The 25,672-nt window shown below is 46.4% G+C and overlaps 2 protein-coding genes across 2 annotated transcripts; both read left to right on the top strand.

Moving 5' to 3' along the window:
• Positions 1–1,557: 1,557 nt before the first annotated feature.
• Positions 1,558–11,407, top strand: LOC132766061 (zinc finger protein 665-like). The gene is made up of 6 exons (XM_067465168.1): positions 1,558–1,803; positions 3,247–3,753; positions 4,117–4,261; positions 5,208–5,275; positions 6,433–6,559; positions 8,997–11,407. The coding sequence occupies exons 2-6, from the start codon at positions 3,373–3,375 to the stop codon at positions 10,886–10,888; spliced, it is 2,613 nt and encodes an 870-aa protein (XP_067321269.1). The 5' UTR covers positions 1,558–1,803; positions 3,247–3,372; the 3' UTR covers positions 10,889–11,407.
• Positions 11,408–16,039: 4,632 nt separating this feature from the next.
• LOC132766090 (zinc finger protein 436-like) lies at positions 16,040–24,933 on the top strand. The gene is made up of 5 exons (XM_067465336.1): positions 16,040–16,501; positions 17,130–17,265; positions 18,293–18,354; positions 22,891–23,017; positions 23,699–24,933. The coding sequence occupies exons 1-5, from the start codon at positions 16,121–16,123 to the stop codon at positions 24,661–24,663; spliced, it is 1,671 nt and encodes a 556-aa protein (XP_067321437.1). The 5' UTR covers positions 16,040–16,120; the 3' UTR covers positions 24,664–24,933.
• Positions 24,934–25,672: the final 739 nt, after the last annotated feature.

A 25,672-nucleotide genomic window follows, 5' to 3' on the forward strand; every position in this document is an offset into this window, starting at 1 on the left:
AAAGATTTTATTTAAAAAAAAAGTTGGGGAGCAATGGTTGGACAGGGAGAGAATAGATCTAACTAACCATCCCAGAAATACAGATTTTTCTTCTTCTTTATTTGAAGCCCCCGTTGGTGTTGTGGGTCCAACCCTTGTGCCCTCCGCAAAATAGCCCACTTATAAAGAAAATAGAAAATAAGTGACTTCAGCGAATCATTGTTGAAACCTGTTAAACTCTTCAAATTCACAGTAATCACAATTATTATTATATGGATTCTATACAATCCCTCTGAGATGGGATCAACGCCGTGTCTTCTTCTGCCAAGTGGAACAGGACCGGTTTGGGCCTCACTCCAGGCCTTCCTCTGGCGGTCAAACGTGACACTTGTTCTCCTTCTTAGAGAGACAGGTTTTTGTACTTAGTGGGATGGGGGATTTATTATTTACTAGCCCTCTCCTGCCACACGTTGCTGTGGCTCAGTCTGTGTGTATGTGTTTTGTGTGTGTATATTTGTGTATATGTGTGTTTGTGTATATATGTGGTTTTTCACATGTGCTGTAATGTGGTTTTTTTGTTTGTTTGTTTTTTGGCTTTTTAAGTCTCTTCTGCTGTGTTTTTCCATGTTTTTATGAGTGATGGTCACTCGTTGACCTGATAGGTGTCTTGTGTCCAAATTTGATGTCAATTTGTCCAGTGGTTTTTGAGTTATGTTAATCCCACAAACAAACATTACATTTTTATTCATCTAGAGTTATTATTTCCAATATTAATATCCCGTTCATTCTCAACCCCCGACTTACATTGTGAAGCAATTTGATGCCATTACATATAACAGAGCAATATAATAACAATGAAAACAATAAGTAAAACATTCATTAAAACAGTCAAAAACAGTATTAACAGCTGTATCACCATTCCAGCCAATTCCATATCTAATTTCATGTCCAATGTGCTATCTAGTCCTAAAGCCTGGTCCCAGGACCACAATTTCTTCCTAAATGACAGGAGGGACGGAGCCGATCTTGCCTCGGTGGGAAGCTAGTTCCACAGGCGGGGGGCCACAGCCGAGAAGGCCCTGTCTCTCGTCCCCGCCAGACGTATTTGCGACGCCGGTGCGAGCGAGAGCAGGGCCTCCCCGGGTGATCTTAACCTGCGAGGCGGGACGTAGAGGGAGATGCGTTCGGACAAGTAAGGTGGGCCAGATCCTCTGCGGTGGGTTTGATTCTAATCTCTTGTGCCGCCAGGACTGCTGACTGAAAGGTCTGTGGTTCGATTCTGGGGAGCAGGGTGAGCTCCCGTCTGGCAGCTCCAGCTTCTCATGTGGGGACATGACAGAAGCCTCCCACAGGGTGGTGAAACCTCCCCTGGGCAACCAGAAGTAACTTGCAGCTTCTCAAGTCATTCTTCATACAAAAAAGACAAAACCATCTTTCCTCCTTTGTTTCCAGGGCTTTGGAGAGAGAGAGGCTCTTTCCCCTCCTTCCAGGGTCAAGAAAGGGTTAAGGGGAGAGAGTGTGGTCTTCCTAGAGAGGCAGGGAGGAAGTGGGCCTCCTTATATCACCTTTCCTGCCCCTCTAGGAACCAGACTCCCTCCCCTTAACCCTTCCTTGCCCGGCTGGGAGAGGAGAGTGTCCCCTTTGGCCTCTCCTTCCTCTTCCTCCTCCTGGTTTCCTTCCTCCTTCTCCTTTTCCTCTCCTCCTCCTTCCGGTGAGTCTTCTTCCCATTCTCTAGACCACGCCATTCCAGTCCACACTCCCTGCTCTGCTCCCCTTCCTTTGCTTCTTGAGACATCCACTGAAGGGTTTCCATTCTTCAAGTTTGTGAGTATTGGTTTGTTTTGCAGCCAGAGTTAATTTCTCCATTTTGGGGCATTTCCATCCAATTTCCTGGTGTTGCCATGTCTTCTTGTTTCCATAATTTTGCGTATGGTGGTTGTTGGCGTGGTCCATATTATTTGAGAACACAGAAATGCTGGACCACACCAACAACCACCATGTCAGGCTACACAGAGAAGCCATTGAAATCCACAAGCATGTGGACAATTTCGACAGAAAGGAGGAGACCATGAAAATGAACAAAATCTGGCTACCAGTATTAAAAAAAACTCTAAAATTACAACAGCAAAACAACAGAGAGGAAACAACCAGGCACATCTTAACACCTCTCAACAAAAGATTCCCCCAGGCTCAGCCAGGCCTTCAACGGTTCTGGCCCAGCCTACCTATCCAAATGCATCTCTTCCTACGAACCCTCCAGGAAGTTAAGATCATCTGAGGAGGCCCTGCTCTCGATCCCGTCTGCTTCGCAAGCACGTTTGGCGGGGACGAGAGACAGGGCCTTCTCTGTGGTGGCCCCTCGGCTGTGGAACTCCCTGCCTAGGGATATTAGATCAGCCCCCTCCCTCCTGACCTTTCGTAAGAGAGTGAAAACCTGGCTCTTCGAGCAGGCATTCGGAACCCCGGAATAGATAGTCAAGCTTGAGATAGAGAATGACGCAGGAACGGCCAAGACGATGAAATGGACGAGGATTGGAATGAGAGGATATAGCTCTTTTTAAATTGTTATTACACTGTCTTTTTTGTCTAATTGCACTTAATTGTTTTTGCTTTTGTATTGTATTGATGGCATCGAATTGTGCCGATATGTAGACTGCCCTGAGTCGCCTGCGGGCTGATATGGGCGGGATATAAGTGATGTAAATAAAATAAATAAATAAATTCAAATGCTAATGAAGGTGGTCAGTTGAAACATTCACGCCTAGCTCCAGCAGAGAAGAGCTCTTTCCCTTTGCCCCACCCCAGTCATTCCACAGATATATAAACCCATTTTCCTAATTCCAACAGAGCTCATTACCTCTGAGGATGCTTGCCATACATGCAGGCAAAACGTCAGGAGAAAATGCCTCTAGAACATGGCCATACAGCCCGAAAAAACCCACAAGAAACTAGTTTCCATGTTTGTTTGTCTCACAATCCCAGGAGAAAAAGTTCTGGTTTTAATGGGAGTTTGTGCTTTAGTCTAATTTCCGTGTCTCTGTGGATTTTTATCCAGAACTCTTTGAGAGGAAGTTCCAGTTACTTGTTTCCATTCCCAACATACGTTGGATCTTTGAAAAGCTCTTTCACAGTTTTTCAGGAGTTCTGTGCCATCTGTATATAATTTTGTTAAAATGATTTTGATGGTGTGACTCCTGGTAAGTTTTAGTCATTTCTTTCCAGAGTTCTTCCCTTTCTTCTTGATTCCTTCTGCCTTTCTTTTCACAGAGGAAATGTGAGGGTTGCCTGAGCATTTTGGAGTAGCGCCTGTTGAGGGATTTCTTTCCCTTGAGAGAAGAGGGAGGAAAGGCATCTCGGATACGGTTGGGTTCTTCATCAAAGAGTGGTTCCAACATGGAGAGACCCAACTCACCTGGACCTGAAGCAGGCAAGGCCTCTGGGAGCAGTGGGGAATCCTGGGAAGGAACTACACAGACGTTCCTGGATGCAGACACACAGCGCCAGCGCTTCAGGCATTCCTCCTTCCGAGAGGGCGAGGGACCCAGAGAGGTTTGCAGCCGCCTCCACTCTCTCTGCCGCCAGTGGCTGAAGCCAGAGCAACACACCAAGGCGGAGATGCTGGACCTGGTGATCCTGGAGCGGTTCCTGAGCATCCTGCCCCCAGAGATGGGGAGCTGGGTCCGAGAGTGTGGGGCAGAGACCTCTTCCCAGGCGGTGGCCCTGGCGGAAGGCTTCCTCCTGAGTCGGGCAGAGGACGAGAAGCAGGAAGGACAGGTGAGAGCATTGCCTCTTGGGTTTCACCTTGGGACTGATGGAGAGATTAAACATCCTGCCTTCCTTCCAAGATGGGACTGACGTGAGGGAGAAGCCGGACTTTGCTCCCTCGGCCTCTTTTACCACCTGCTCTGGCCCCCCTGCTCTCCCCTCCATATCCACTGTAAGCTGGATTGCTGATCTATTCAAATTTGTTGACCCCGGATATCACACTGGAAACGTCAGGAGGGGGAGTGTAGCATTAGTTAGGTGGCCATCTCAGAAGTTACTCTTTTAAAAAAATCCATGCAGTTTCTGCACATATGTCTGTGATATTTTTGAAAATTCTCTGTACTACTTCTGAAATGCTATCTACTCTTCCAGGCCCAAAATAACTGCATGGAAGTCCAACCTGATGTCCCTTCATCAGAAAAGCCTCACTCGGACACCACGCAGAGCCTCCAGCAGAAGGAGCTGAAGCAGGAAGGAGAGGAAGGAGAGGAAGGAGAGGGGGCTGCAGCCTGGCAGGGTAAGAAGGAACGCTTCTGGGAGTTTTGGTGTTTTATGCCAGTGGAAATCCCCCCTTCAGGGGGATTGTAGCACATCCACGGTTTAAACTTGAGAAGGTGCACATGCAGGATCTTATGGCCTTGAGATGGGTGTATATCTTAAACTCACATCCTTTCTTTTGTATCTGCTTTATGTACTTTAATATGTATTTCATAGAAAATCAGTTGTAATGTGTAGCCACACGGAGAGGCAGATAAGAAATAAAATTTTACTGATACAAAACCACAGTATGTCACAGCAAACAAGATTTCTATCCTGGATTTCATATCACAAAATCACAAGTCGAACACTTCCCAAGTGTGTAGGACTGTGTGATGTATTTCTGAATGATGCACGCAGATCCAAGTCAGGTGGCCTTTTGCAGCTGACAGATTGTGATTTTGTCAATGTGTCTTGTTTCCAAATGCCGGCTGAGATCTTTTGGCACGGCACCCAGTGTGCCCATGACCACTGGGACCACCTGTACTGGTTGTTGCCTTTGCAGTTCAATTTTGAGGTCTTGATAATGGCTTAGCTTTTCCTGTTGTTTTTCCTCAATGCGACTGTCACCCAATATGGTGACATCAATACTCCAGCCTTTTTTCTTTTCAACAATTGTGATGTCTGGTGTATTGTGTTCCAAAACTGTCAGTCTGGATTTGAAATGCTGGACCATTCACCCAAACCTAAGATGAGCCCTGAAATTGTGCTGGAAGACAAGCAGACAAACAGTAACTTTAGTCAATCGAAATACCAAGCCCAGGACTCATTTCCTTTCAACCTACTCACAGCACTACTTCTTGGGCTGTTGAATGCTCCTGTGTTCATAGGGTCATTTTGTCATAGGTTTCTTTATAGGACTGTAATTGCAACCTCTGAGACATGTTTATGTGATCAGTTTTCCACACCTTGTTCTATCATCTCAGGGGCTGGAATGATGTTGCCGAATCCTCAGTCGTTTCTTCCCTTTTGTGATGGAGTGGAAGTGAATCAGGTAAGCAGAAGGATTCCTGGGAGAGGAGGAAGGGAGCTGCCTGGGGGTCGTTTCTTCCAGGCTTCATCATCAAACATCTCTTGAAACAGAAAAGATCGAATGGGAGTTTCTTAAAAGCGAGATACTGAAGGCACAATTGCAAACAGTGGCAACAAGGAGGAAAAAATATAAAAGAAATCTAAAGAAACCAGAATGGATGTCCAAAGAAGTGAGCTAAGATTTAAAAGGAACATCTACAAGAAATGGAAAAGGGGGGAAATCACCAAGGATTTCAGACAACTAACCAGACAAGGCAGAACAGAAAATGAGATCAGGTTTGCCAGAGATATTAAAAACAATAAAAAGTGGGTTCTTTGGTTGTGTCAGTAGAAGGAAAAATGAAGAAGTGACAGGGTCTGTGCCTGGAGAAGGTGGTGAGATGCAAACGGGACGAGGAAGAGGGAGAACGTGGCCTCAGTCCTCTCCCAAAAGGGAATCAGTATTCTGCTTGAGCAAGAGGGAGCAGATGGCGTAATAGGGGAAATGCAACCCAAAATAGGTAAAAAAGCCATCCAGGAATAGCTGGGCACTCTCAATGAATTCAGGTCTCCAGGGCCACAGGAATGACACCCAAGAGTCCTGAAGGAACTCGCAGAAGAAATTTCAGAACCACTGGCAACAATCTTTGAGAACTCCCGGAGAACGGAAGAAGTCTGACCAGAGTGGAGGAGGCAAAGAGTGTCTCTGTCTTCCAGAATGGACAAGGGGTGCTCACCAGCGGTTCCTCTTCGTCCTGGAAAGAAGGGAGGAGTGCTGCAGGGCTCTTTTGGGGGTTCTGTCCTGGGCCCAGTGCTGTTCCACACCTTTCTTATTGACTTGGATGAAGGTTCAGAGGGCATGCTTATCATGTTTGCAGATGAGACCAAATGAGGATCAGAATTCAAAATGGCTTCAACATGTTAGAGAGCTGGTTGAAAACTAAAAATTAATTTCAGCAAAGAGGAATGTAGGAAATACACAATGCATAGACACAGCATGGGTAACATCTGGCTTGACAACAGTCCATGTGAAAGGGATCTTGGAGTGTTAGTAGACCACAAGTTGGACATGAGCCAGCAGTGAGATGCACAGGTATACAAGTCTCAGGTGAGAAGGATTTCTCTTTCTTTTCCCTCCAGGGCCCAATTGCCTTTGAGGAGGTGGCTGTCCCTTTCCCCCTGGAAGAGTGGGTTCTCCTGGATCCTGATCAGAAAGCCTTGCACATGCAGATCATGGAGGAGATTCATGGGATGGTGGACTCTCTTGGTAAGGCCCCCTCATTCCTGGGGATTTCTGTTTCAAAATGCAGCATCCCAGTCAGCAGCTCTCTGGTGGGAGCAGGATCCTCCATCATCCCAATCTCTGAGAGTTCTCAAGGCAGGGCTTTGGTTGGAAATATAGGACAGAAATGTCACATGGACTTGGTGCCTGAGTCACAGTGGTGTTGGCACCCATTCACACTCCAATGGGAAGACTTAAAATATTGTATAACTCTAAATATAGTAGGAACACTTACTTACTTACTTACTTAGGCGATCCCTCATTGGACAAGTAAAATGGTCTTCTAATATTCTTGTGGGTTCGTAGGTGGCTGTGGAGCCCTATTCTTGACCTGCATCTTCTCCCACAGTGAAGGCATTGGTTTCCAGTTGGAAGGCGATCCTGGTCGGGGTTGGCTTGACGCGCCTTCCTCCTGGCACATTTCTCTTTCACCCTCCACTCGTGCCTCCTCGAATTCTGCAGCACTGCTAGTCACAGCTGACCTCCAGCTGGAGCGGTCAAGGGCCAGGGCTTCCCAGTTCTCATCTGTCTATGCTAGAGTTTTTAAGGTTGGCTTTGAGGCCATCTTTAAATCTCTTTTCCTGTCCACCAACGTTCCGTTTTCCGTTCTTAAGTTCAGAGTAGAGCAACTGCTTTGGGAGACCTTGGTCAGGCATCCGGACAACGTGGCCGGCCCAGCGGAGTTGATGGCGGAGGAGCATCGCTTCACTGCTGGTGGTCTTTGCTTCTTCCAGCACGCTGACGTTTGTCCGCTTGTCTTCCCAAGAGATTTGCCGGATTTTCCGGAGGCAGCTCTGGTGGAATCGTAGGAACACTATCTTTATTTTAATGTATAGAATATATATATATATTTATTTTAATATTTATACATTAAAATAAAGATAGTGTTCCTACTTTGCGGATTTGCACTTTTTGCGGGTGGTCCTGGAACATAACACCAGCGATAAGTGAGGGAACACTGTATATCCAACTCTACGCCACTATGTCACTACTATATCTAATTTTTATCTAAATGATATATCTATCTATCTATCCATCCCTGACTGTACTATCTATATTATTTCACTTCCTATTAACTCCGATGTGACGTGGATCCTTGTGCTCTTTTTCAATTCTTTATGATTACATAACGATAATAAAGCTATACTAGGACTTCTTCTTGTGCTCTTTCTGCCCCTCTGCTGCCTTCCAATATTAAACTCCAGCTGATTTCCTAACTGTCAAAATTGTCATTCTAAAGCAGGATTGAGCTCCTCTCCCCACTCCACCCCCTTACCCTTAAAGGCACAGGGAGCATATTATGAATTCTGCCTCTGGAGGTGGAATAGTGAGAGAGAGAGAGAGAAAGAAAGAGAGAAAAAGAGAGGCTGGGAGAGCGAGGAAGCAGATTGGCTGGAAAGAGGGGCCAGAGAATGGATCCTCAAAAAGAACAAACTTCCCTGGCTTCAGATACACAGAGGCGGCTATACATGTTTTTACTGATGTGGTATTCAGCTGAGTTTTTCCTCCCAACCAGGCAGGCTGGCCTTTGCATGTCTGACGGCTAAGCTCTCTTTCTGCGTTGCCTCTCCCAGCACACAAACAGCCCACGACCTCAGTCATCAGCATTATGGGGACTTGTAAAATCATGCAGTCTATGTTATGTGATTGGGAATGATGGGGGCTCGGGGTGGTTTGTGCCCTGGGAGAGGCATCTAGCAGTAATCCCACTCTAGGCCCCTCTCTTTCCAATGGTACGTTCGCCACTATCTCTGGCTGAGTCCTGCAGACTTTCCTTTTTTTCTCCCTTCTTGGCCTTCGTGGTTGTTTTCCTCTTTTTCTCCACAGTCCCTATCTTGCATATTTCCAACTTTGTCAGGCAAATCTATCCCTTTGGAACTCACATTTGCAGCAAACTTCCAAAAACTGTCAGTGTCCCATTCAGTAGTTGATGGTCAAAGCAGAACCATCTCTGCAGCCCTCCAGAATTCGGTCTGGGACCTTCTACGTTAGAGTAGAAAAACCCAACCTTATCTGAAGATGGGAAGAGAGAACTGGAGGTTGGGGAGAGAAATAAAAAGGAGGGAAGAAGGGAAAGTCTTAAGCGAGAGAAAAAGCAAAGCCTTTGGATGTGAAGGGAAAAGGCATCCATTCCCCCCCGAGAGAAGGAGACAGAATACAAACCTGGACTGGGCTGAGCAACAGGGAGCCTCTGGAGCATGTGTCACTCACTCTCTCTTCGAGGCTCCAGGCAGTCACACAGGGTCCACCTTGACTGAACAAAGGGGGTGGGGAGGGGGGGGGAAACGACAACAGTAATATCTTCTCTACTTCTATGTTTAGGCTGTTTTAGGAATCCTTTCAATCCACTCCTTATCCCATTTCCTCAGAGTCCTCATCACTCACGCTGAGGAATTATTGTTTCTGCCCTTCTTCTTCCCAGCAGATAACTGGAAGAAGAGCAATGTGTGCACCAAACACAGGACGCATTTGGGACACAACGGGGACCTTCCTGGACACCAGCAAACTCACAGTGAAAATGGAGATTCTGCCAGAGAAAGGCCCTACAAATGCAATGTATGTGGACAATGTTTTACGCAAAATATGGGACTTATACTTCACAAGACAATCAGTGCTGTGGGAAGCCATTGTAAATGGAGAATATCATCAAAATGTATTGCTGATTACAAATTTCCACATCGGAGCCAAGAAGAAATCTTTCAAGGAACTGACGATATCATAAGCCAGGAGTGTGGGACATCTTTTACGCAGAGTCCAGCCTTGGTGAAACATGAGCAATTTAACACAGGACAGGAACCATATAGATGCCAGAAAAATGGAAAGTGTTTTGCATCCAGTTCACAATTGATGAGGCACAGAAAGCTTCACACAGGAAAGAAAGGGTACAAGTGCCAGAAGTGTGGGAAATGTTTTACTCAGAACACACAACTTATAGACCACTGGAGATCCCACACAGGAGAGAAACCATACCAATGCCAGGAGTGTGGGAAATGTTTTGCTAACTCTTCAACCTTGATGAGCCACAAAAGACTCCACACAGGAGAGAAACCATACCAATGTCAGGAGTGTGGAAAATGTTTTGCTCAAAGTTCAAACTTGCTGAGACACAAAAGACTCCACACAGGAGAGAAGCCATACCAATGCCAGGAGTGTGGGAAATGTTTTGCTAACCGTTCAGCCTTGATGAGCCACAAAAGACTCCACACAGGAGAGAAACCATACCAATGCCAGGAGTGTGGGAAATGTTTTGCTAACTGTTCAACCTTGATGAGCCACAAAAGACTCCACACAGGAGAGAAACCATACCAATGCCAGGAGTGTGGGAAATGTTTTGCTAACCGTTCAGCCTTGATGAGCCACAAAAGACTCCACACAGGAGAGAAGCCATACCAATGCCAGGAGTGTGGGAAATGTTTTGCTAACCGTTCAACCTTGATGAGCCACAAAAGACTCCACACAGGAGAGAAACCATACCAATGCCAGGAGTGTGGGAAATGTTTTGCTCAAAGTTCAAACTTGATGAGCCACAAAAGACTCCACACAGGAGAGAAGCCATACCAATGTCAGGATTGTGGGAAATGTTTTGCTGACCAGTCAGCCTTGATGAGCCACAAAAGACTCCACACAGGAGAGAAACCATACCAGTGCGAGGAGTGTGGGAAATGTTTTGCTTGCAGTTCACATTTAGTGAACCACAAAAGACTCCACACAGGAGAGAAGCCATACCAATGCCAGGAGTGTGGGAAATGTTTTGCTCGAAGTTCAGCCTTGGTGAGCCACAAAACACTCCACACAGGAGAGAAGCCATACCAATGCCAAGAGTGTGGGAAATATTTTGCTCACAGTGCAAACTTGGTGAGCCACAAAAGGCTCCACACAGGAGAGAAACCATACCAATGCCAGGAGTGTGGGAAATGTTTTGCTCAAAGTTCAGCCTTGGTGAGCCACAAAACACTCCACACAGGAGAGAAGCCATACCAATGCCAGGAGTGTGGGAAATGTTTTGCTCACAGTGCAAACTTGGTGAGCCACAAAAGACTCCACACAGGAGAGAAGCCATACCAATGCCAGGAGTGTGGGAAGTGTTTTGCTCAAATTTCAGCCTTGGTGAGCCACAAAAGACGCCACACAGGAGAGAAACCATACCAATGCCAGGAGTGTGGGAAATGTTTTGCTTGCCTCTCAACCTTGGTGAGCCACAAAAGACTCCACACAGGAGAGAAGCCATACCAATGCCAGGAGTGTGGGAAATGTTTTGGTTGCAGTTCACATTTGATGAAGCACAAAAGACTCCACACAGGACAGAAGCCTTAAAAATGACAGGAGTGTGAGAAATGTTTTACTTTGTCCACACCCACAGAAAACTACAGAAAGGATAGAAAGCTTAAAAGATCCAGAAGTATGGGGAATGTTTTATTTAGACGTCCACCCATAACAAGCACTAGAGAATATAAACAGGCTAAAAAACATGCAAATGCTAGGACATGTGGGAAATGTTTTAGTTGAGGTCCTTAACTTTTGAACTGTCACAGACTACATTCAGGAGAGACATCATCCAAAGAGCTGGGACAAAATTAATAAAATGTTTTGCAACAGTGAAATGGCAGATGAAATGGCTTCCAGTAACACTTGGCTTGATTTTGGACTCATTTCTTTGACCAGTTTCTTCTTAGTGTCATGCTACCCGTGCTGTAGTCTCCCTTGGTTGGACCACACCTGGAATCACACACACACACTCTCTTTCTTTTCTCTCTCTCCCACTTTTTCTATCTTTTCTTAATTGCTTTTAAATGTTTCTATGGAAAACTTTCAATAAAGATTATTTTTTAAAAAGTTGGGCAGAAATGAACAATGGTTTGACAGGGAGAGAATAGATCTAACTAACCATCTTAGAAATACAGATTTTTTGCTTCCTTAGTCGAAGCCCCCGTTGGTGTCGTGGGTCCAACCCTTGTGCCTTCCACAAAATAGCCCCCTTACACAGAAAATAGAAAATAAGTGAATTCAGCGAATCATTGTAGAAACCTGTTACACTGTTCAAATTCACAGTAATCACAAACAATATTATATGGATTCTATACAATCCCTCTGAAATGGGATCAATGCTGTGTCTTCTTCTGCCGAGTGGAACAGGACCAGTTTGGGCCTCACTCCAGGCCTTCCTCTGGCGGTCCAGTTGTAAACGTGACACTTGTTCTCCTTGGAGAGACAGGTTTTTATACTTAGTGGGATGGGAGATTTATTATTTACTAGCCATCCCCCGCCACACGTTGCTGTGGCCCAGTCTGTGTATATGTGTTTTGTGTGTGCATATATTTGTGTATGTGTGTGTTTACATATATATATATATATGGTTTTGCACATGTGCTGTAATGTTTTTGTTTGTTTTTTTGACATTTTTAGGTCTCTTCTGCTGTGTTTTTCCACGTTTTTATGAGTGATGGTCACTCGTTGGCCTGATAGGTGTCTTGTGTTCAAATTTGGTGTCAATTTGTCCAGTGGTTTTTGAGTTCTGTTAATCCCACAAACAAACATTACATTTTTATTTATCTAGATTTATTATTTCCAGTATTTCTATCCCGTTCTTTCTTAACCCTCGAAAGGGGACTCGGGACGACTTACATTTGGCAGCAATTGGATGCCATTCCGTATAACGTAGCAATATAATAACATAGCAATATAAAAAACGTCAGGAGAAAATGCCTCTAGAACATGGCCATATAGCCCGATAAAACCCACAAGAACCTAATATAATAACAATTAAAACAATAAGTAAAACATTAATTAAAACAGTCAAAAATGGTATTAACAGCTGTATCACCCTGCCAGTCAATTCCATACCTAATTCCATATCCAATGTGCTATCTATGCCTGTTGTCCTAAAGCCTGGTCCCAGAACCACGACTTCAATTTCTTCCTAAATGACAGGAGGGACGGAGCCAATCTTACCTCAGTGGGAAGCGAGTTCCACAGGCGGGGGCCACAGACGAGAAGGCCCTGTCTCTCGTCCCAGCCAGATGTATTTGCGACGCAGGTGGGAGTGAGAGCAGGGCCTCCCCGGATGATCTTAAACTGCGAGGTGGGACTTAGAGAGAGATGTTGTTGTTCATTGGTTCAGTCGTTTCCGACTCTTCGTGACCTCATGGACCAGCCCACGCCAGAGCTCCTTGCCAGCCGTCACCACCTCCAGCTCCTTCAGGGTCAATCCAGTCACTTCAAGGATACCATCCATCCATCTTGCCATTGGTCGGCCCCTCTTCCTTTTTCCTTCCATTTTCCCCAGCATCATTGTCTTCTCTAAGCTTTCCTGTCTTCTCCTGATCTGGCCAAAGTACTTCATCTTGGCCTCTACTCTCCTTCCCTCCAACGAGCAGTCGGGCTTTATTTCGTGAAGGATGGACTGGTTGGATCTTCTTGCAGTCAAGGCACGCTCTGAACTTTCCTCCAGCACCACAGTTCAAAAGCATCTCTCTTCCTTCGCTCAGTCTTCCTTATGGTCCAGCTCGCACATCCGTAGGTGACTATGGGGAATACCATTGCTTTAACTGTGGATTTTCGTTGCCAGTGTGATTTCTCTACTCTTTGAGAACTGTCTTCCCCAGAAGCTATGGGACTACTTTCCCCCGGAGCTTTGTAAGAAGCGGAGCTTCTCTACAGGTGGGAAAAGCTCTCACGTCCTGTAACTGAGCTTCCAAACTGCAAGACTGAACTAAAAACTTCCTTTTCCCTCCCAGAACCCTGGGGAAAGGGGCGGAACTAAAGAACGATGATAGGCAGGTGGCTGGCCCTATGGCTGCAGCCTGGAAGGAACCGCCCAGCTGCAAAATGCATGGCCAAAACAAACACATGCATAGAAAGGAAATTTAGGCTTCTGGTACAGCTGTACCAGCACACAAAGAAACTGGGATACAGTACAGAAAAACAGTCCCTTTTTTATACCCTTGAAGGTTTTGAAATTCCCTCCACACAGGAGGCATCAGCGGGAGAGGTTCCTATTGGAGGAGGGAATCTGGTTGGAAGGAAGTGCTGGTCCTCTGTCCAATCTGTCCATCTGCCTCTGGAGTTGTCCAACCACAGAGAGGGGGCTTGGCCAGACAGCCGGCAAGTGTGGGGACAATGGATTAAGTGGCGGATACTGGTTTTGGGCCCTTCCACCCTGCCAAAGGAGTCATTGTGTGTGGAGTGGGCATGACAGGGCCTCTTCCAAGGAGGCAGCCTAGTGGCTCCAGGATATTGCGATCCAATCAGAGAATATAACAATATCATGTAGAATTGCAGAGGCGAGGGGGATGAGTGGAGGCAAACAGTATTTCCCGCGAGGTGAGCGGTCCCACACACTGAGACGATAATGCAAATGGAGGACTACCCCGGGTGGGCAGGAGATGGGCAATCAGAAGACCCATCGTCCTGCCCAGGAACTTTTATTGTGTTGCCTTTGTCTGGATGAGTCCATAGATGGAGGCGAGGCTGGGAATGGGTGAAGGCAGCCCAGCACAGTATCCTCTCCATAATAGGCCATTAACTCCAAAGGAACACATAGAATCATAGAATCAAAGAGTTGGAAGAGACCTCATGGGCCATCCAGTCCAACCCCATTCTGCCAGGAAGCAGGAATATTGCATTCAAATCACCCCTGACAGATGGCCATCCAGCCTCTGTTTAAAAGCTTCCAGAGAAGGAGCCTCCACCACACTCTAGGGCAGAGTGTTCCACTGCTGAACGGCTCTCACAGTCAGGAAGTTCTTCCTCATGTTCAGATGGAATCTCCTCTCTTGTAGTTTGAAGCCATTGTTCCGCGTCCTAGTCTCCAAGGACTATGATTGCACAAAAGACATTCAAAGGGGGAGGGGAGGGTCCCAGGGGCATCTGAACATAATACATTTTATGTAATATAATATGAAGGCAAAAGGAACACCTAAGGACAAAACACGGGGGTTTGGAGGATCCGGTGTGCACAGGAGGCATAGTTTTCCCAAGTACATACAGATATCCAAGCCAGGCTCCCTTGTATGCAGGTCAAGGCATGAGGAAGGGAAAATCATAGAAATAATACAATTCCATACTGGGGAAAGGGAAGCATGCGGAATGGGCTTTTAGGGGGACTTGGTACACGTCGCAAGGATGGGAATAGATAAGGAAAACCACCTTAGAACGTAGGATGATTCAGCAGGCAAAAAGTCCTTTTGAACAGCAGTCCTGGCAGACGTCGTTTCTCAGGTTGGAAAGCATAGTCTTCAGAATCCCTGGGTGGAGTTAGGTCCCGAAAGAGGCCAGAGAGTGTGCTCTGAGACACGGAGGGTGGCAGGAGAGAAATCGAAGGAGCAGAGAGAGCTCAGACTCTCAGAGGCTTTCTCATGGGGGAACCAGCTATCTGGAAAGAGGAGAAAGGAGGAAAGAGACAGGATAGCTGGGAAAAGTACATTACAACAAAGGGCGAGAGAAGCACAGAGTTCAGGGTAACCAGTTTATTGAGGGATCAGAAGCAGCCTGGACTTGGTTTCCTGATTGTCTGAACATGTGCAGAGCCAAACAATTACACTTTGAGGGCCTGTGACCTTTGGAACTCTCTGCTGCAGGCACGAAGGGAACAAATAATTTTGCCCAGGGGGTTTGGTGCAACAGGGTGAGCTCCCGCCTGTCAGCTCCAGCTTCTCATCTGGGGACATGAGAGAAGCCTCCCAGAGGATGGTAAAACATCTGGGCATCCCCTGGGCAATGTCCAATGGCCTCAGACCAGAATTCCTTTGTTTGCAGGGCTTTGGAGAGAGAGGGGCTCCTTCCCCTCCTTCCAGGGTCAAGGAAGGGTGAAGGGGCAGCGAGTGTGGTTCCTAGAGAGGCAGGAAGGAAGTGGGCCTCCCCCCCAGACCCGCCTTTCCTGCCCCTCTAGGACCCCGACTCCCTCCCTTCCTCTCTTTCCTTCCTTCCTCCTCCTCTTCCTCTCCTTCCCCCTCCTTCTTCCCAGACCTTCTTCCTTCTCCAAAGGGCCGAAGAGGAGCCAAAGCCCAACACACCTGGAGGGAGGGAGGGAGGGCCAAAGGGGGCCCAGGCCTGGCCTCCCCTGGAGTTGGTTGGTTGGGGGTCCCCACATTCTCCAACCGGGGAGAGAGAACAAGGTGTGCAACCACTTCTATTCCCATTGAAGAGTGCTGAGAGACCAATTATTTAAAGTCTCTAAAGTCTCTTGAACATAAAGTTTGTAAATAGTACAAGAGAGGCCCTGGATGAGGGAGCCTCAGATGAAGGAGTCTTGGGGGGATCCAGCCTGGGTTGGGACTGAAGGGGAGCTCACTGGGAGGCCAGGTGGGTCTGGAGGCTGGAGAAGCAGAGGCCCAAGTGGAAGGAAGGAGGGCCCAGCATGGCCTGGCTCTCCAAGAAGAAACACCTCCTGAAGCCTGTTGTCTGATTGTGCCTTTCTTTCACAGAGGAAAGGGGATTTTTGGCTGAGGATTTTGGAGTCGAGCCTGTTGAAGGATTTCTTTCCCTTGAGAAAAGAGGGAGGAAAGGCATCTCGGATACAGTTGGGTTCTTCATCAGAGTGGTTCCAAGATGGAGAGACCCAACTCACCTGGACCTGAAGCAGGCAGTGCCCCTGAGAGCAGTGGGGAATCCTGGGAAAGAACTACGCAGACGTTCCTGAATACAAATATACAGCGCCAGCGCTTCAGGGATTCCTCCTTCCGAGAGGGCGAGGGACCCAGAGAGGTTTGCAGCCACCTCCACTCTCTCTGCCGCCAGTGGCTGAAGCCAGAGCAACACACCAAGGTGGAGATGCTGGACCTGGTGATCCTGGAGCAGTTCCTGAGCATCCTGCCCCCAGAGATGGGGAGCTGGGTCCGAGAGTGTGGGGCAGAGACCTCTTCCCAGGCGGTGGCCCTGGCGGAAGGCTTCCTCCTGAGTCAGGCAGAGGACAAGAAGCAGGAAGGACAGGTGAGAGCATTGCCTCTTGGCTTCACTCACTTTGGGACTGATGGAGAGATTGAATGTACATCCTGCCTTCCTTCCAAGATGGGACTGATGTGAGGTAGAAGCCGGACTCTGCTCCCTCAGCCTCTTTCCCCCCTGCTCTGCCCCTCCTGTTCCCACCTCCATATCCACTATAAGCTCAGTTGCATCTCATTTCAGATTTCTTGACATATGACATCAGAGAGGATGGGAGGTGGAATATGGCTGATCTCAGAATGCAGTTTCTGCACATTTTCAAAAAAAAAATCCTTTTGTAATCTTTCTCTATACTCAATCTGAAATGCTTTGTGTTCTTTCAGGATCAAAATAACTGTATAGCAGCCCACCTCTGCTCCCTCGGTCTCTTTTCCCACTTTCTCTGCCCCTCCTGCTCTCACCTCCATATCCACTGTAAGCTCGGTTGCTGCTCCATCCAAATTTGTTGACCCCGGATATCACACTGGGAATGATGGGAGGGGGAGTGTAGCATTAGTTAGGTGGCCATCTCAGAAGTTATTCTTTCAAAAAAAATTCCATGCAATTTCTGCACATAGGTCTGTGATATTTTTGCAAATTCTCTGTACTCCTTCTGGAATACTATCTGCTCTTCCAGGCCCAAAATAACTGCATGGAAGTCCAGCCTGATGTCTCTTCACCAGAAAAGCCTCACTCAGACACCAAGCAGAGCCTCCAGCAGAAGGAGCTGAAGCAGGAAGGAGAGGAAGGAGAGGGGGCTGCAGCCTGGCAGGGTAAGAAGGAACCCTTCTGGGAGTTTTGGTGTTTTATGCCAGTGGAAATTCCCCTTCAGAGGGATTGTAGCACATCCCCAGTTTGAGCTTGAGAAGGTGCATATGCCGGATCATTTCGCTTTGAGATGAGTATATATCTTAAACTCACAGTTTAAATGTGGATCTTTTATAGAAATATGTATATTTGTTGAATTTTCTATGTTTGTGTTTTGTAAATTGTGTTATAATCCTCCTCGAGCCACACAGAGAGACAGATAAGAAATAATAATAATAATAATAATAATAATAATAATAATAATAGTGTTGTTATGCATTTTTGGGCTGCCTGGCCATGTTCCAGAAGCATTCTCTCCTGACGTTTCACCCACATCTATGCTAGGCATCTTCAGAGGTTGAGAAGTCTGTTGGAAACTAAGTAAGTGAGGTGTATATATCTGTGGATTGTCCAGGGTGGGTTTGTACAAATGCTACGCTCAGCAAAGCACAAGAGGGATCCTCTCACCTCTGCAGCAGTCTACCGTATACCCTGCAGCTGTGGACAAGTCTACAGAGGGGCCACCAAACACCGCAGCAGCATTGCCCAGACATGAATTGAGGTAAATGAAAGGCACTGCAGACTGATTCAACCAGAGAAGTCAGCCGTAGCCGAGCCCTTCATGAATCAACCTGGGCACAGCATATTATTTGTGAACACAGAAATGCTGGACCACCCTCACAATCACCCAAACCGAAGATGAGCCTTGAAACTGAGCTGGAAGACAAACTGGCAACAAACAGTAACTTTAGTCAATCGAAATACCAAGCCCAGGACTCCTTTGATTTCAGTCTACTCACAACACTACTTGTGAAACAAAGTCCTAAACCCTACAATTTTACATATTCTTGGGCTGTTGAATGCTCCTGTTTTCATTGGGTCATTTCCTCATAGGTTTCTTTATAGGACTGTAATTGTAACCTCTGAGGCATGTTTATGTCTTAAGCTTTCCACACTTTACTCTCCCTCTCTTTCTCTCTCCCTCCCTCCCAGGGGCTGGAATGAGGTTGTTGCCGAATCCTCAGTCGTTTTGTGATGGAGTGGAAGTGACTCAGGTAAGCAGGAGGATTCCTGGGAGAGGAGGAAGGGAGCTGCCTGGGGGTCATTCCTTCCAGGCTTCATCCTCAAACATCTCTTGAAACAGAAAAGATCGAATGGGAGTTTCTTAAAAGTGAGATACTGAAGGCACAATTGCAAACAGAGCCAAGAGGGAGGAAAAATATAAGAGAAATCTAAAGAAACTAGAATGGATGTCCAAAGAATTGAGCTAAGATTTAAAAGGAACATCTACAAGAAATGGAAAAGGGGGGAAATCACCAAGGATTTCAGACAGCTAACCAGCATAAGGAGGGAAAAGGTCTGTCAAGGCAAAACAGGAAATGGGCTCAGGTTTGCCAGAGAGATTAAAAACAAAGCATACGTTTCAAAAGATCACAAATGATTTTCGAGCTCTAGGAGCAAAGCTAAAAGAATGTAATGTACAGGTGGTCTTTTCATCCCTCCTCCCTGTTGTAAGACACGGACCCACAAGAGCCAGAAAAATAGTACAGGTCAATGACTGGCTTAGAAAATGGTGTCAGGAGGAACGCTTTGGCTTCCTCGACCATGGCCTGCTTTTCCAGGAGAATGGCCTACTGGCAAGGGATGGGGTGCATCTCACACAAGTAGGAAAACACCTTTTTGCTCACAGACTCGCAAACCTCATTAGACGCACTTTAAACTAGGTCCACCGGGGGAGGGGGACAACAGCCTTGCGAATACTACTTTACCCATAATGTCTGGGAATCGCCAGAAGGCTAAACGGAGGGCTGTACAAACACAACAAGGACCAAGTACCAAAAGCACAATAATCCCAATTAAACAGCTCAAGGGAAGATCCCAGGGGCTCACATGTCTTTACACTAATGCACAGAGCATGGGAAATAAACAAGACGAACTCCAACTTTTAGCACAACACCACAAATATGATATCATAGGGATCACTGAAACCTGGTGGGATGACTCCTATCGCTGGAATGTAGTTATCGAGGGGTATAACCTCTTTCACAGAAACCGAACAAAGGGGAGAGGAGGCGGAGTAGCCTTATATGTCAAAAACTCTTATGCTGCAGAAGAGATTCAAGACAGCAATCTGGGAAACCAGCTTGAAATCATCTGGATAAGAATCAAGGGAACTGGGACTCAAAAAGATGTCGTTGTAGGCGTCTACTACAGACCCCCAAGCCAGGAGGAAGAACTTGATGAAGTCTTCTGCCAACAGTTGACCAAACAGGCACAGAGAAGAGATGTAGTAGTCATGGGCGATTTCAACTATCCCGATATTTGCTGGAAAACAAACTCGGCCAAGAGTACAAGGTCCAACAAATTCCTCGCTTGCCTTGCAGACAATTTCATGGTCCAGAAGGTAGAAGAGGCAACAAGGGGATTGGCTACTCTTGATCTCATCCTAACAAATGCGGAGGACCTGATCGATGCGGTCGAAGTGGTAGGATCCTTAGGGGCAAGTGACCATGTGCTCCTGCAATTTGAGGTACAAAGGAAGGCCGAAACTAAGACAAGTCAAACCCGCATTTTGGACTTTAGGAGAGCTGATTTCCAAAAAATGAAAGAAACGCTGAGCAGCATTCCGTGGACACAGATACTAAAAGACAAGGGAGTTACGGATGGATGGGAATTTCTCAAGAGTGAAATACTCAAGGCGCAATTGCAAACCGTGCCAACAAAGAGAAAAAATAGGACAAGTGCAAAGAAGCCAGAATGGATGTCCAAAGAACTTCTAACTGTGCTAAGACACAAAAGAGACATGCACAAGAAGTGGAAAAAGGGAGAAATCACCAAAGAAGAATTCAAACAAATAGCCAACACCTGTAGGGAAAAGGTCCGCAAGGCTAAAGCACAAAACGAGCTCAGGCTTGCCAAGGACATTAAAAACAATAAAAAGGGCTTCTATTCTTATGTCAGTAGAAAAAGGAAAAACAAGGAGGCAATAGGACCTCTTCGCGGAGAAGATGGGGCAATGCTGACAGGGGATAGGGAAAAGGCAGAACTACTTAATGCCTTCTTTGCCTCGGTCTTCTCACAAAAAGAGAGTCTTCAACCTCAGCAAGATGGAGTGGATGAGGGATTGGAGGACATCCAACCCCAAATTGGGAAAGAAGTCGTCCAGGAATACCTGGCCGCTCTTAATGAGTTCAAGTCCCCAGGGCCAGATCAACTACACCCCAGAGTATTGAAGGAACTAGCGGAAGTCATTTCGGAACCATTGGCAACCATCTTTGAGAGTTCTTGGAGAACGGGAGAAGTTCCAGCAGATTGGAGGAGGGCCAATGTGGTCCCAATCTTCAAGAAGGGAAAAAAGGACGACGCAAACAACTACCGTCCGGTCAGCCTCACGTCGATACCGGGCAAGATTCTGGAAAAGATTGTTAAGGAAGCGGTCTGCAAACACTTAGAAACAAATGCAGTCATCGCTAATAGTCAACATGGATTTATCAAAAACAAGTCATGCCAGACTAATCTGATCTCTTTTTTCGATAGAGCTACAAGCTGGGTAGATGCGGGGAATGCCGTGGATGTAGCGTACCTGGATTTCAGTAAGGCCTTCGACAAGGTCCCCCATGACCTTCTGGCAAGGAAACTAGTCCAATGTGGGCTAGGCAAAACTACGGTGAGGTGGATCTGTAATTGGTTAAGTGGACGAACACAGAGGGTGATTCTCCCCAATGCTTCCTCTTCATCTTGGAAAGAAGTGACAAGTGGAGTGCCGCAGGGTTCCGTCCTGGGCCCGGTCCTGTTCAGCATCTTTATTAATGACTTAGATGAAGGGCTAGAGGGCATGATCATCAAGTTTGCAGACGACACCAAATTGGGAGGGATAGCCAATAGTCCAGAGGACAGGAGCAGAATTCAAAACGATCTTGACAGATTAGAGAGATGGGCCAAAACTAACAAAATGAAGTTCAACAGTGACAAATGCAAGATACTCCACTTTGGCAGAAAAAATGAAATGCAAAGATACAGAATGGGTGACGCCTGGCTCAAGAGCAGTACGTGTGAAAAAGATCTTGGAGTCCTCGTGGACAACAAGTTAAACATGAGCCAACAATGTGATGTGGCGGCAAAAAAAGCCAATGGGATTTTGGCCTGCATCAATAGGAGCATAGTGTCTAGATCTAAGGAAGTAATGCTACCCCTCTATTCTGCTTTGGTTAGACCACATCTGGAATATTGTGTCCAATTCTGGGCACCACAATTCAAGAGAGATATTGACAAGCTGGAATGTGTCCAGAGGAGGACGACTAAAATGATCAAGGGTCTGGAGAACAAGCCCTATGAGGAACGGCTTAGGGAACTGGGCATGTTTAGCCTGAAGAAGAGAAGGCTGAGAGGAGACATGATAGCCATGTATAAATATGTGAGAGGAAGCCACAGGGAGGAGGGAGCAAGCTTGTTTTCTGCTTCCTTGGAGACTAGGACGTGGAACAATGGCTTCAAACTACAAGAGAGGAGATTCCATCTGAACATGAGGAAGAACTTCCTGACTGTGAGAGCCGTTCAGCAGTGGAACTCTCTGCCCCGGAGTGTGGTGGAGGCTCCTTCTTTGGAAGCTTTTAAGCAGAGGCTGGATGTCCATCTGTCAGGGGTGATTTGAATGCAATATTCCTGCTTCTTGGCAGGGGGTTGGACTGGATGGCCCATGAGGTCTCTTCCAACTCTTTGATTCTATGATTCTATGATTCTATGAATAAAAAAGTGGTTCTTTGGTTGTGTCAATAGAAGAAGAAGGTGGAATGAGGCAAGAGTAGGGTCTGTGCCTGGAGAAGGTGGTGCAATGCAAACGGGATGGGAAAGAGGGAGAACGTGGCCTCAGTCCTCTCCCAAAAGGGAATCCGTATTCTGCTTGAGCAAGATGCAGCAGATGGCGTTATAGGGGAAATGCAACCCCAAATAGGTAAAAACGCAGTCCAGGAATAGCTGGGCACTCTCAATGAATTCAGGTCTCCGGGGCCACAGGAACGACACTCAAGAGTCCTGAAGGAACTCGCAGAAGAAATTTCAGAACCACTGGCAACAATCTTTGAGAACTCCCGGAGAACGGGAGAAGTCTGACCAGAGTGGAGGAGGCAAAGAGTGTCTCTCTCTTCCAGAATGGACAAGGGGTGCTCACCAGCGGTTCCTCTTCGTCCTGGAAAGAAGGGAGGAGTGCTGCAGGGCTCTTTTGGGGGTTCTGTCCTGGGCCCAATGCTGTTCCACACCTTTCTTATTGGCTTGGATGAAGGTTCAGAGGGCATGCTTATTATGTTTGCAGATGAGACCAAATGAGGAGGGATAGATAATACTCCAGAAGACAGGATTAGAATTCAAAATGGCCTTAACATGTTAGAGTGGCCGTTGAAAACTAAAAATTAATTTCAACAAAAAGAAATGTAGGAAATACACAACACACAGATACAGGATGGGTAACATCTGGCTCGACAACAGTCCATGTGAAAGGGATCTTGGAGTGTTAGTAGACCACAAGTTGGAGATGAGTGAGATGCACAGGAATACAAGTCTCAGGTGAGAAGGATTTCTCTTTCTTTTCCCGCCAGGGCCCAATCGCCTTTGAGGAGGTGGCTGTCCCTTTCCCCCCGGAGGAGTGGGTTCTCCTGGATCCTGACCAGAAAGCCTTGCACATGCGGATCATGGAGGAGATTCATGGGATGGTGGACTCCCTTGGTAAGGCCCCCTCATTCCTGGGGATTTCTGTTTCAAAATGCAGCATCCCAGTCAGCAGCTCTCTGGTGGGAGCAGGATCCTCAATCATCCCAATCTCTGAGAGTTCTCAAGGCAGGGCTTTGGTTGGAAATATAGGACATTGGTGTAACATGGACTTGGTGCCTGAGTCACAGTGGTGTTGGCACCAGTTCACACTCCAGTGGGAAAACTTCCATAACTGGAGTCAAGTCAGGCAAATCTATCCCTTTTCCCTTTTACACAAACTTCCAAAAATCCCAACCTTATCTGAAGATGGGAAGAGAGAACTGGAGGTTGGGGAGAGAAATAAAAAGGAGGAAAGAAGGGAAAGTCTTAAGCTAGAGAAAAAGCAAAGCCTCTGGATGTGGAGGGAAAAGGCATCCATTCCCCCGAAAGAAGGAGACACAATACAAACCTGGACTGGGCTGAGCAACAGGGAGCCTCTGGAGCATGTGTCACTCATCTCTCTCTTCGAGGCTCCAGGCAGTCACACAGGGTCCATCTTGACTGAACAAGGGGTGGGGAAACGACAACAGTTCTGTCTTCTCCACCTCCGTGTCTAGGCTGTTTTAGGAATCCTTTCAATCCACTCCTTAACCCACTTCCTCAGAGTCCTCATCACTCACGCTGAGGAATGATTGTTCCTGCCCTTCTTCTTCCCAGCAGATAACTGGAAGAAGAGCAATGTGTGCACCAAACACAGGACGCATTTGGGACACAACGGGGACCTTCCTAGACACCAGCAAACTCACAGTGAAAATGGAGATTCTGCCAGAGAAAGGCCCTACAAATGCAACGCATGTGGACAATGTTTTACGCAAAAGATGGGACTTATACTTCACAAGACAGTCATTGCTGGGAGAAGCCATTGTAAATGGAAAATTTCAGCAAAATGTATTGCTGATTACGAATCGCCACATTGGAGCCAAGAAGAAATCTTTCAAGGAACTGATGATATCATAAGCTGGGAGTGTGGGACATCTTTTTTGCAGAGTTCACACTTGAAACATGAGCGATTTCACACAGGACAGGAACCATATAGATGCCAGAAGTGTGGGAAATGTTTTGCTGACCGTCCAGCCTTGGTGAGCCACAAAAGACACCACACAGGAAAGAAACCATACCAATGCCAGGAGTGTGGGAAATGTTTTGCTCAAAATGCACACTTGGTGAGCCACAAAAGACTCCACACAGGAGAAAAACCATACCAATGTCAGGAGTGTGGGAAATGTTTTGCTCAGAGTTCACAATTGCTGAGCCACAAAAGACTCCACACAGGAGATAAGCCATACCAATGCCAGGAGTGTGGGATATGTTTTGCTCAAAGTTCACACTTGGTGAGGCACAAAAGACTCCACACCGGAGAGAAACCATACCAATGCCAGGAGTGTGGGAAATGTTTTGCTAACTGTTCAACCTTGGTAAACCACACAAGACTCCACACAGGAGAGAAACCATACCAATGTCAGGAGTGTGGGAAATGTTTTGCTGACCGTTCAACCTTGGTGAGCCACAAAAGACTCCACACAGGAGAGAAACCATACCAATGCCAGGAGTGTGGGAAATGTTTTGCTTACAGTTCACACTTGGCGAGGCACAAAAGACTCCACACAGGACAAAAACCTTAGAAATCCCAGGAGTGTGATAAATGTTTTGCTTTCCCCACACCCACAAAAAAACTACACAAAGGCTAGAAAGGCTAAAAGATCCAGAAGTATGGGAAATGTTTTATTTAGACGTCCACCCATAACAAGCACTAGAGAATATAAACAGGCTAAAAAACATGCAAATGCTAAGACATGTGGGAAATGTTTTAGTTGAGGTCCTTAACTTTTGAACTGTCACAGACTACATTCAGGAGAGACATCATCCAAAGAGCTGGGACAAAATTAATAAAATGTTTTGCAACAGTGAAATGGCAGATGAAATGGCTTCCAGTAACACTTGGCTTGATTTTGGACTCATTTCTTTGACCAGTTTCTTCTTAGTCTCATGCTACCCGTGCTCTAGTCTGCCTTGGTTGGACCACACCTGGAATCACACACACACTCTCTCTTTCTTTTTCTCTCTCTCACTTTTTCTATCTTTTCTTAATTGCTTTTAAATGTTTCTATGGAAAACTTTCAATAAAGATTATTTTTAAAAAAGTTGGGGAGCAATGAGCAATGTTTTGACAGGGAGAGAATATATCTCACTAACCATCCTATAAAGACAGATTTTTTTTCTTCCATCACTATATCTATGCCATCATCTTTAGTTGAAGCCCTTGTTGGTGTCGTGGGTCCAACCCTTGTGCCTTCCACAGAATAGCCCATTTACACAGAAAATAGAAAATAAGTGAATTCAGCGAATCATTGTAGAAACCTGTTAAACTCTTCAAATTCACAGTAATCGCAAACAATATTATATGGATTCTATACAATCCCTCTGAGATGGGATCAGCGCCGTGTCTTCTTCTCCCGAGTGGAACAGGACCGGTTTGGGCCTCACTCCAGGCCTTCCTCTGGCGGTCAAGTTCTAAGCGTGACACTTGTTCTCCTTCGAGTGACAGGTTTTTATACTTAGTGGGATGGGAGATTTATTATTTACTAGCCGTCCCCTGCCACACATTGCTGCGGCCCAGTCTGTGTATATGTG

This window comes from Anolis sagrei, chromosome 2, assembly GCF_037176765.1.
Source record: "Anolis sagrei isolate rAnoSag1 chromosome 2, rAnoSag1.mat, whole genome shotgun sequence".
NCBI lineage: Eukaryota > Metazoa > Chordata > Lepidosauria > Squamata > Dactyloidae > Anolis > Anolis sagrei.